The sequence below is a fragment of the Herpailurus yagouaroundi genome, unplaced genomic scaffold (assembly GCF_014898765.1).
Source record: "Herpailurus yagouaroundi ecotype Mexico unplaced genomic scaffold, PumYag 164, whole genome shotgun sequence".
Taxonomy (NCBI): Eukaryota; Metazoa; Chordata; class Mammalia; order Carnivora; family Felidae; genus Herpailurus; species Herpailurus yagouaroundi.
The window spans coordinates 808735-820410 of record NW_024412405.1 but is presented as its reverse complement, the minus strand read 5'-3'; the positions used below and the strand labels follow the sequence as shown (position 1 = coordinate 820410).

Below are 11676 nucleotides of genomic sequence, written 5' to 3'. Positions count from 1 at the left end.
GCAGAGACTGAGCCTGTGGGGTGAAGCTCCCTGGTTCTGCGGGGTCCTGTTGGGCAGAGGAGCAGCCAGCCCTCCATCCTCACTGAGGGAGTCAGGGTGAGCAGACACCGTGTTCCCCTGGGCGAGCACGCGGCTGCCGTGTCCTCTGCCACGCAGGTGTGGGTACCCAGCCCTGCCGTGTACACCCTTCTTTCCCCCTCGGGCCAGAGCCAGCACCAGCGCCCACTTTCCCTCTTACAGACGAGAGGCCCAGCAGTTACAGCACTGACCGGTGGGAGGCATATGCGGTGGCTGTAGCAGCCGGCTCTGCCCTGGCAGGACCTAGCGTGGGTCTCACTGCATCTCATGAATGCTCCATCCATCACTTGATAGAAAGCTAGGCCTTTTGATGGAATGTGCCCTTGAAGGGAGAAGCTTGCTCATAAATGTCAACATAAGTGTGCTTTCTACCACGGCGGAGCCAGAGACGTCCTCGCGGGGCTCGCTTGTTATGGCATCAGTCATCTGTGGACCTGTGGTTACACGACATCAGCAGCACATGCAGGAAATACAGGACTTGGGGACAGATGTCCTTGCAAAGGATGAAGCTGCCCTGAGACGTTACCAGATTCCCCTTTCAGACCAATGAAAATGTGCCACCCAGTAGGATGTGCCCTCCTTATGCGTTCGTTCGTGCTAGTAAAGAAGGGTTTTCATCTCCTCCCTCTCAGCCTGCTCAGACAGTAAATTCACACGAGAGCGCTTGAATCAAGAGGCCATGTTAGCATTGTCTCTGAAGGAGGGACTTGGATTGTCTTCGTTTTATAATTTGGTTATAATTATAAATAGTTTACCTGTAGATACGTATATTTTATATAAATTATAATTACTTCGCGCATATGTTTCCCCGTGTTTGTAAATTTACCGCCACTATAATTGAGGGGTTTCGTTTCTCTTTTTTAGCCTGGAGATTTGAAAAAGAGAATTGAATCTCTTATAGACAGAGACTATATGGAGAGAGACAAAGACAATCCGAATCAGTACCACTACGTGGCCTGATGTGTCGGCCAGCCGTGTTCTCTCAGCGAGACCCTAGAATGTATCTTCAGAGCGGTGAAGCATTTCTGTGCCGTTCCCAGGACTTCTGAGATTGAGCCAGTGTGGAGACTTTTGGATTAGAAGGAAAGGATGATTCTCAGATCACCCTTCACAAAGCTTAGGGGTTTGCCAGCGGCACGTGTGTCTTTCCTCCAGTTCTTCCTCTTACTCTTTTCGGTGTTTAAACTGTCACAGCTGCTCGGGCAGAATGACTTTGAGATTGGACGAGAAGATATTGGGTAAAAGAGGTTCCTTTGTAAGGTGTTGCTTTTGTAGCAGAAAGCTGACAGCTTGGTGTGGGGTGTGTGTGTGCGTGTGATCACAGATGCACAGTTAGACCCTCCGTGCTGTGTCCGTGGGCTGCAGAGTGGGCTGGTGTGCTCCTGAAGGCAGGGGCTCCTGGTGGATGGGCATGTAGGTTGGAAACCAGAGCCCTTCGTTGGCGAGCATTAGGAAGAAACAGTCAGTGTCAAGAACTGACTCCTTAGTTCTGCAACGTCGATACCGACATCTGTCCATTTCCTTTATCTTCCATGTTTTTACACTCTGATGACGGACTTCCCAGAGCGAGGTTTCTCGGCGAGACCCCTCCTTGCCGAGACAGCACTGGGGGCATGCTCACTGCGGTGAACTCACGAGCGTCTGAGTTGCTTGTGAATTTTCTGTTTAGGGGTCCAGGGGGCAGTGTGATTGCACCCACTCTTCTAAGATTGTGTCTCGCAGCCCCTGCTCTTCGCACCGAGGTGACCGCTGTCTGGTTTCCTGACTGCAGTATTTGTACGATGGCATACAGTCGCTCTAACAGAGTTTGGTTTGCTTTACAGCCTTACGCAGGGAAGCTTGTTGTCCACGCTGTGACCACTGTAAGGTGTGGCGGGAGACACTCGAGTCCTGATGTTGGGAAGGTGGTTTTGTCAAAAGATTAAAGGATTTTGTTGGCACCTGGTTTCATGTTGTGTGTGTACAGGTGAGGTTGTGTGGGGGCCGACGATGTCAGTACCGTGAACTGTAACAAAGATCCTTTTCTGGTAACATTTCAGAGTACTTTATATTTTACATAATAGCATGTTTCACTTTGATTAAAAGCTACCAAAGGAATTTTGATCATGGTATAAGTGTTTAAAGCAATATTTTCTGGGATATACCAAGTTTATATAATTTGATTTTGTGCTAAATTATTAAAAACTTCTCCCTTTTTGAAACATGCGTGTTTAAAATATGACATCTTATGGGTTTCCATGTGAAAATCTCGCCCTTCAAGTATCCTCATTATTTCTATATTTGTAAATTTTCATTTGTGAGTTCTATGATTTGTGGTCTATAAAGACCAAATAGATTTCTACTTCTTAAATTTTATGTTCATTATTTCTAGAGATTGTTAATATTGTAATTTAATGTAGACTTACTCTGAATAAAATTAGTTTAATTGGCCTTAAAATTACATTAATAAAACTTGTGCTGTGTGAACTACACATTCCTCCTAACTCTTTAACGACTTAAACTTTGTGACCAGTACAGCGAACAGAGGAACCCAGCAGCAGGCCAGGCACGGTCACAGTCATCTCCCGGGAGATGGGCCATCGCGCCCTCCTCCACCACAGACTGCACCCGGTGGGGCCGGCAGGCCAAGCAGACCGAGCAGATCACGCTCTCACAAATCAGGTGGCGTCTGTGTTGTTGCAGTGAGAGGCCAGCGTGGTGGAGCAAGTGGGACAGGGGAGACGAGGGCAGGGAAGGACACTTAGACGAGAGAAGCCGTGAAATGGGAAAGGAGGTGAGAGAATTTATGGATAAATGATTGCGTGCCCAGGAAATCTAAGAGAAACAACTAAAAAGCTGTGACCACAAAAAGAACAAAGCTTTTAACAGAACACAAAATTAGCAGGAAAGTCATGATATAACAGAAGGTCACGTTTTCAGCAACAACAAAAAGTGACAACATGCCTCATAGCAAACAGAATATCCACATGAAAAGCATTTTCACGTAACCGAGGAGCACAGAGAAAACCTGAGTGAGGAAGAGGAGTGGCTGTTCTCACATTTATCTGTGCAGCATCTGAACGTGCCACACTCCCCTCTACTTCAGAACACAAACAGGGGCGCCTGGGGGGGCTCAGTCGGTTGAGCATCTCCGACTTCGGTTCGGGTCATGATCTCACGGTCCGTGAGTTCGAGCCCCGCATCGGGCTCTGTGCCGACAGTTCGGGGCCTGGAGCCTGCTTCTGATTCTGTGTCTTCGTCTCTTTCTGCCCCTCCCCCACTCATGCTCTGTCTCTGTCTCAGAAATAAATTAAACATTAAAAAAAACACAAACGGTGATTCTAAAGCTAAAATTGAGGGGCATCTGGGTGGTTCAGTGGGTTAAGCGTTGGACTTTGGCTCGGGTCATGATCTCACGGTTTGTGGGTTCGAGGCCCACGTTGGGCTCTGTGCTAACAGCTCGGAGCCTGGAGCCTGTTTGGATGCTCTCTCTCTCTCTGCCCCTCCCTAGCTCTTGCTCTGTCTCTCTCTCAAAATAAATAAACATTAAAAAATGGTTTTTTTTTAATTCTTTTTTTTAGTGTTTCTTTTCGAGAGAGAAAGAGTTTATGTGGGGGGAGGGTGGACGTGCTCTGGGTGAGCTTCACCGCGATGTGGCAGCAGAGATGTGTGTGGGCAGCACATGCCCGCTGCCATTTCCAGAAAGGAGAAAAGCCACAGCTGGAGGCAGGGTGGTCTCCGAGGGATCATTTTGAGAAAGTCGGTTCAGCAGCTTTGCAGGTGTCTGGGCAGCATCCTGGGGAGGCCGGCCCCCTGAGCCAGGCAGGGGTGCCCCCAGGGTGGGCAGGAGAGGGCACAAGCCTGGGGTCGGCTCCAGAAGGGTGAAAAGTGTGAGTGTCTGGAGGCGGCTGGGCAAAGAGGGAGATGCGAGAGCCAGGACAGGGACCTGGAGAGAAGGTCCACCCCCTTGGCGTGTGCTCCAAAGAAGCTGGGATGCAAGGAGCAGGGCAGCTGGCCTGCAGGTGGCAGGGAGTGGGAGGGGGGCCCATGGTGAGGGGACCCAGGTGACAAGACGTCCAGCAGGTGCGGGGCTGCAGGAAAGCAGGGCCTGGGGCAGCGTTGAGGACAGTGGAGGTGCAGGGAGAGCCTCCAGGACAGGGAGGCCAAGTCCAGGTGCCTCCCAGCATCACCTGCAAGGGAGAGGAGCGAAGGGAGGAACCAAGAGGCCTGACAGGGGAAAAGCAGTGACTGGTGCTAGGGTCCAGGGGGCTTGGCTTGCCGGGAGGTGAGCAGAAGGGGGTGGTCCAGGCGTCCCGGAGGTGGCCCCGGAGCCTCAGTTATGATGGGTGACGGTCGCAGCGAACTAACTTACGAGCACATTTCTGAGTTTGAGACACCTATACTGTCGACCCGACAGAGTCCACTGCCTGGTGATTATGCTGCTCACTGCATTGGCCTTGATAGAATTCCCAAGTGGCTTGTGTGTCAGTGGGGGTGTGAGTGGGTCAGCGTGACGGGGAGTGAGTGTGCAGGAGCGGGAGAGCAAGTGTGAGCTCAAGTGGGTGTGTGAGAGTGAGCTTGAGCAAGTTGCAGGGAAGCAAGCGTGAACTCAAGTGAGTGTGCGGGAGAGCAAGTGTGAACTCAAGCGGGTGTGCAAGAGGGTGAGCTCCAGTGAGTGTGCGGGAGAGCAAGTGTGAGTTCAAGTGGGTTGTGAGAGAGCAAGTGTGAGTTCAAGTGAGTGTGCGGGAGAGCAAGCATGAGCTCAAGCGGGCATGCAGGTGTGCAGGGGAGCGGGTGTGCATGGGAGCAAGTGTGAGCTTGAGTGAGTGTACAGGGGAGCAAGTGTGAGTTCAAGCGAGTGTGCGGGGTAGTGGGTATACAGGAGAACAAGTGTGTGGGAGTTCAAGTGGGCATGCGGGGGAGCGAGTGTGCCAAGGAACCAAGGAGGAAAGTTTGAGGAAAGAAATGGCCAGTCTTTGTGTTAGTAACCAGGGGCCATTGCAGGTGGTGCAGGGCGGTGACGGTGGCGGGGGGTGGGGGGGGGGGATGAAGGCAGGGGCAAGGCAGGGGCGAGGCAAGGTTTCATCTGGATGAGGAAACGAGCAGAGGAAAAGGCTCAAGAGGGGAGAGAGGGGTCAAGCCTAGGGGCAAATGCATGTGTGTGTATGTGTATTTGTATGTTTGTGTGCATGTTTGTGTGTGTATACACGTTTGTATATATGTGTGTGTTTGTATATTTGTGTGTGTGCGTGTGTGTTTGTGTGTATACACACGTGTGTTTATGTATGTGTATTTGTGTGTGCATGGGTGTGTTCTTGCTAGAACAGGCCATAATGTAAAAGTAGGTACAGGTGGGGATAAAGGCAAAGCAACAGGCTGCAAAGCTGGGGAGACTTTTAAGGGTTTCTGTTACCAGTGATGCAGGAATCAAGGTCAGTTCCTTAGAAAGCAGAGATGTTGCATTTGACAGTGGACGTGGTGTGCTGGGTCTGCTTCTCAGTGATGGAATGTTCTCAAGGCACCAGAGTCAATGGAGAGATATAGGCTGCAGGGTTTTTTTAATTTTTTTTTTTTTTACATTCATTTATTTTTGAGAGACAGAGAGACAGAGTGTGAGCAGGGGAGGAGCAGAGAGAGAGGGAGATACAGAGTCTGAAGCAGGCTCCAGACTCTGAGCTGTCAGCGCAGGGCCTGACATGGGGTTCGAACCCACGAACTGTGAGATCATGACCTGAGCTGAAGTCAGACACGTAACCGACTGAGCCACCCAGGTGCCCTGGCTGCAGTTCTGAAGTCAGATGCGCCAGGGGCTAAAGCCTGGCTCTGTCACGATCTGGGTGCCCCTACAAAAATTACTTAAATTCTCTAAACTTGGTTTTCTTATATTTTATAAGGAGTTAAGGTGCTTATTATTAGCTCATGGGGTTGTTGTGAGTTGAAGCATACAAACGTATTCCTAACTTGTACCCCTCCCACAAAAGGGCACGTTGGTGCACATCACAGATTTGCAGTGCAGTTCTCGGTTAGGAGAGACCTCCAGCATAAATCTGAAATCTGCCCTCAGGAGGGCAGGAAAGTAAGGGGAGGGAATAAAGAGCAGAAATAAGAAAGACGAGACAGACACCCCCAGATAGAGAATTAAGACCAAGGTCCACATCATCCACTAGACACACACTTTAAATAGAAAAACATGAAAACCAATCAGGAAAGCACTCCTCAGTGGTCACACGAACACCAAGTAGACCTTGGGACAAGGAGTATTCCCAGAGAGGAAGAGGCTGTTTCATAGAGAAAGGAGGCACTCATCAGATTTAACCCTGAATGTACTGGGCTCTTGTGACGGCATCAGAACGCATGGAGCAGAACCTGACGGAGCTGGAAAGAGCAAGCAGAGACAGACAAATCCGTGAGTTCAGTCAGAGGCTTCAGAATTCTCTTGTACCTGACGAACAGGAAAAACACAGACCCACCTTAACGATAATTACACGATACTACACCCTACACGATACTACACCCGACAGCAGCACATTCTTTCCAGTGCTTGGGGACATGCGTCAAGGTAGGCATACAGGGGGACATCAAACAAGTCTCATGCTTAAAAGGCCTGAAATTCTACAGAATATGTCTTCTGACCACAATGGAATTAAATTAGAAATCTTAAGAAATAATACTAAATAAAAATTCAAAATCTAACAGGAAGAGCACTGTTAATAACTAAATGCTTGGAAATTAAACAACACACTCTTTCTTTGAAGATATTAAGTAATCTCTGGACCTAACATGGGGCCCAAACTTAACAACCCTGTGGGGAAAACAAAACAACTTACAACACTGAGATCAAGAGTCACACATTCCTCCGACTGAGCCAGCCCCAGCTGGCTTCTAAATAAATACGCCAGTAATTCTAAAACAGATAAAGTAAGTAAATGATACACTTTTAAATAAATAACCCATGAGTCAAAACCCACAAAGAAAATTAGAAGATATCTTGAATGAATAGGGAAACACAACATATAAAAGTGTACAAAATACTGCTAAAGAGATGCCTACGGGGAAATTGACGGCTTCAAATGCTTCCATTAGAAAGAGGAGAGGTTTTAATACAGTGATGTAAGCATCTACCTTCAAAAGCCAGAAACAGAAGAGCAACTTAAAACCAAAGTAAATAGATGGAAGGAAATAGTACAAGTAGACATCAAAGAAATGGAAAATGGACAGAGGAATCAATAAAATCCAAAGCGGTTTGTTCATTTGAGAAGGCCAACAGAATGGAAGAGACTTTAGCTGGACCAGTTAAAGACAGAGGTTAACAAACATTATTATCAACACCAGCAATGAAAGGGCATGATGACAGATCCTAGGGAGAACGTCTCAGGTCGGTTTATGCCAGTGAATTCTACAACTTAGACGGCACAGCCAAATGCCATGAAATTCACAAATTATCCAAGTGGACACAGGAAGAAACAGAATAATGGAATTTATAGTTTAAAATCTTTCCACAAAGAAAACCCCAGGAACAGAGAGTCTACTGGTGAATTCTATTAAACCTTCAAGGAAGAAGTAACACCAATCTTACACAGCCTTTCAAAAACCAGGAGAGAATACCTCACACCTATTTTTGAGTCCAGCATTACCCCAATACAAAAACCGGACAAGAAACTTATAGACCAAATATTAGCAATTTGAGTCCATCAATACACCAAAACCTAGTGTAATTTTCCTCAGAAGTAGAAGGTTGATTGAACATTTGAAAATCTAAGAAGAAATAAAAACATAATCATCTCAATAGAAGAAGCATTTGATGAAGTTTAACACTGTTGATTTAAAAAACAACACCTAGCAAACTAGGAATAGAAACGAACTTCCTCACATTTACTAGAGATTTAAGTTAACATTACGCTACATGGCAACAGACTGCAAGCTTTGGCCTGGAGGCTGGGACGTGGCTGGGGTGGAGGTCTTAGCCACTGCACCAAGACAGAAAAAAGAAAGAAAACTCATAGAGATGGGAGGGAGTTAGTAGTCTTTATTCACACGACATGATCATGGGGGTAGAACGAATCAAATCTACAAAACTGCTACCAGAGCTAATGAGCCAATTTAGCAAAGTCACAAGAGGTCGCTAAACAAAGGTCAACCGTATTTCTTTCCACATTCTAGCAACAACCAGAGAATGAAATTTAAAAGTACAGCCCCATTCACAGTAGCACCCGGAAATGTGTGGGATACAGAGAGAGAGATTACAGACTATGCACAAAGACATGTCCCCTGAAAATGAAAATAATTTAAAGGAGAGTAAAACAAACGAAGAGCCGCATCCGGTTGTTAACACGTCCACTTTCTCCAAGGTGATAAGTACATTCAATGCCCGCCAAAATCCTTTATAGAAAATGGCAAACTCCTTTTAGAATGCCTACGAAATTCAAAGAGTCAACGCAACTTGTAAAAGAACAGCTGGAGAGCTTACTCTCCTGAACTCTGCCAGATCTTTTGTGAAGCTAGAGACGGAGGCACTGTGGCGTCCGTGCAGATGAACCGAACGCATCAGGAAATGCCACGGCATGCCCACCTGTATGCAACCACGTCACTTTCAACAAAGATGCCAACGTAACTTAATGGCTCAGAAAAGTCTTTTTATCAAATAGCTGTCATATATGGGGGGGGGGAGGAATGAACACCGATTTTTATCTCACACCTTGATCGTAGGCCCAATTGTAGAAGTTAAAACCATGAAACATCTAGAAGAAGACACAGGAGAAAATCACTAAGATGTTGGGAAATACAGAGATTTCTTAGAACACAAAAAACATGAAGCCTGAAGGAAATACTGACCATTTAGATTTTAATTAAATTTAAAGCTTACTTTTTGAAAGATACTATTAAGAAATATAATAGCAAGCCACATAATGGGAGAAAATATTTACAACACGTCGAAGTATTTCTATCCAGACTGTATTAAAAAACAAACAAACACTTAGAACTCAAAAGCAATAAATCATTTTAACAAATTAGGACAAAGTTTGAACAGACACTAACCAAAGAAGATGGGTGAGTGGTTATGAGGCACATGGAACTTTTCATGGCAATAGTCCCCAGGAAAATGCAAACTAGTCACAATTAGTGACAACGATGCAGCTATCCTGATTGCTTTTAATTGGGAAGGCTGGTAATACCAAGCGTTGATAAGGATGTTACTGTTGATGTGAATATAGAATAGTGCCACTGCTTTGGAAAAGTATTCAACTGTTTCTTTTTAAACACAGACTCCCTTATGACCCAGCTTTTCCATTCTGAGGGATTTCCCAGGAGAAAGGAAAGTATCATCTGCCCAATGACACGGTTTTGAACAGTCATCACACTTTATTCGTAACAACACTGTCTTTCAGCAAGTGAATGGGTAAACAGGTGTTGTGCAGGGGAATCCACCCCATCCCCTCTGAGCAGGTCATGGGGTAACATGTGTTGAAGTATCTTTGTGTTGCTTTCGGTTCCCGTTCTGTCTCCCACCATTAGTAAAAGGCTCTGGTTAGCCACATCTCATTTCTCAAACTTGCACAGGCCCTAGTTAGCACCACCCCAGACCCCAGCGCCCACAGACAGCAACAGGTGAGTATGTCACTGGGAACATGAGCATACCTGAACTTTCACAATTACTCCTGCTCCAAATGACTTGGAACTGTTTTGAGTTAATCTGCTTTCCAAGGAAGTAAACGTTTGGTTCTTTTTTATGGGAGTTCCTTTTTCATAGCTCTCTAAAAGGAAGACTGCCTTGATTTAAGTACTTCAAGGAATTTGTGGAAAGGAAGTTGTCAGAGATGTACACAAGACACGTATAGATATTCTCAATGGCATGATTTATTTTGAGAGAAAATGAACAGGTGGGGAGGGGCAGAGAGAGAGGGAAAGAGAGCATCCCAAGCAGGCTCTGTGCTGTCAGCATGGAGCCCGATTCGGGGCTCGAACTCATGAACCGTGAGATCATGACCTGAGCCAAAATCAAGAGTCGGACACTTAATTGACTGAGCCACCTAATGCACCTCAATGGCATTATTTTTCTAAATAACTTATTTTATTTTAGAGAGCACATGCACACGTGCGACCGGGGAAGAGGGGCAAAGGACGAGAATCTTGATCTCAGCACCCTGGGATCATGACCTGAGCTGAAATCAAGAGTTGGACACTCAGCCAACTGAGCCACCCAGGCACTACTCGTGGCATTATTTTAAACACCCAGAAAGTTAAGGCAGTCTAAGTGCCTTAAAGGAGAGGACTGATTTTCACAAGTGCTGAGTGAGAGGGGGTCTCGATTCTTTCTCCACGCAATAGCACACATTTCACTTGAAAGCTTATGGTTTTCTATTTTTCTGACATGTTATTCATTCACTTATTCTGTAAACTTACAGTCTTACACTTTTCAGCCACGATTTACTTGGCTTTCGTATAATTAATAAACCAAAAGTAAAAGTTCTTGCTGTAAACGGGCAAGAGAAGTGGGAAAGAGAAGTGAAAAATCTTGTCCCCAGGTAGTAAAGCACAGGAGGTGGCACAGACCCAGCTCTCACTGTGAGCGGCCCCGCAGAGAGCGCCTCCTCCTTGCAGGCCCAGTGCTGGGAAACCTTACTATTCTGCAAGTGACTGCCAGCCAGTTCGTGGGCAAAGAAAAAATGATGGAGAACTTGAGTGAAACAGAAATACAAGCAAATGCTCCAGCTGATGTGACCAGGCAATAGAAAATGGTATGCCCTTTAACGGTCGCTGGCGGGGTATAAACTGCCAATATGTACTACACACCATTGCTTTTTACCTAGTAAATTTGTTCTGTTTATTTCAGTGACTATCCATCTCATGTGTTTTTTTTTTTAATTTTTTTTCAACGTTTATTTATTTTTGAGACAGAGAGACAGAGCATGAACAGGGGAGGGGCAGAGAGAGAGGGAGACACAGAATTGGAAACAGGCTCCAGGCTCTGAGCCATCAGCCCAGAGCCTGACGCGGGGCTCGAACTCACAGACCGTGAGATCGTGACCTGGCTGAAGTCAGACGCTTAACCGACTGCGCCACCCAGGCGCCCCATCATGTGTATTTTTTTTAATGTTTATTTATTTTGGAGAGACAGAGACAGCGTGAGCAGGGGAGGGGCAGAGGGAGAGAGGGAGACACAGAATGGGAAGCAGGCTCCAGGCTTCCAGCTGTCAGCACAGAGCCCAACGCGGGGTTTGAACTCACAGACCGTGAGATCACGACCTGAGGGGAAGGCAGACACTTAGCCAGCTGAGCCACCCAGACACCCCTCGTGTCTTTCAACACATGGCAGCTCCAGCCTCACTGGGTTCATCCTCACGTTCCCCTTATTTGTAAGTTCTTCCACAGTGCGAAACCTGCAAAGCATCTACTTAATGTGTTTAACACCCTAAAACAGAGTTATTTTGAGAACTGCTAACTCCTACCCCTGCGAACATTAATAAAGGGAAACCTTGTTTAAAATGGAGGCCGGGTCGGGAGGGGACTGCCTGGGGGGAACGCGCATGCCCAGCCACTGTCCTCAAGTGCAGATCTAACAGGAAGTCTGATTATATGTTAGAAGCTGAGAGGAAGGGAAGCTGGACAGAAATGACAACA

General features: G+C 46.6%; 1 protein-coding gene and 1 long non-coding RNA gene across 2 annotated transcripts in view; one reads left to right on the top strand and one right to left on the bottom strand.

Annotated features, from left to right (window-relative positions):
• The window catches only part of CUL4A (cullin 4A), a 46982-nt gene extending 44433 nt beyond the window's left edge, over positions 1-2549 (top strand). The window contains exon 22 of the mRNA XM_040486968.1: positions 943-2549. Within this exon, the coding sequence (XP_040342902.1) occupies positions 943-1038 (96 nt within the window). The 3' untranslated portion in view covers positions 1039-2549. The remainder of the gene's footprint in view (positions 1-942) is intronic.
• Positions 2550-8066: 5517 nt separating this feature from the next.
• On the bottom strand, positions 8067-9840 carry LOC121037683 (uncharacterized). The gene is made up of 2 exons (XR_005793910.1): positions 9694-9840; positions 8067-8795 (listed from the first exon to the last, which is right to left on the bottom strand). It is a non-coding gene; the product is annotated as an uncharacterized LOC121037683 (long non-coding RNA).
• Between the last annotated feature and the right edge of the window lie 1836 nt (positions 9841-11676).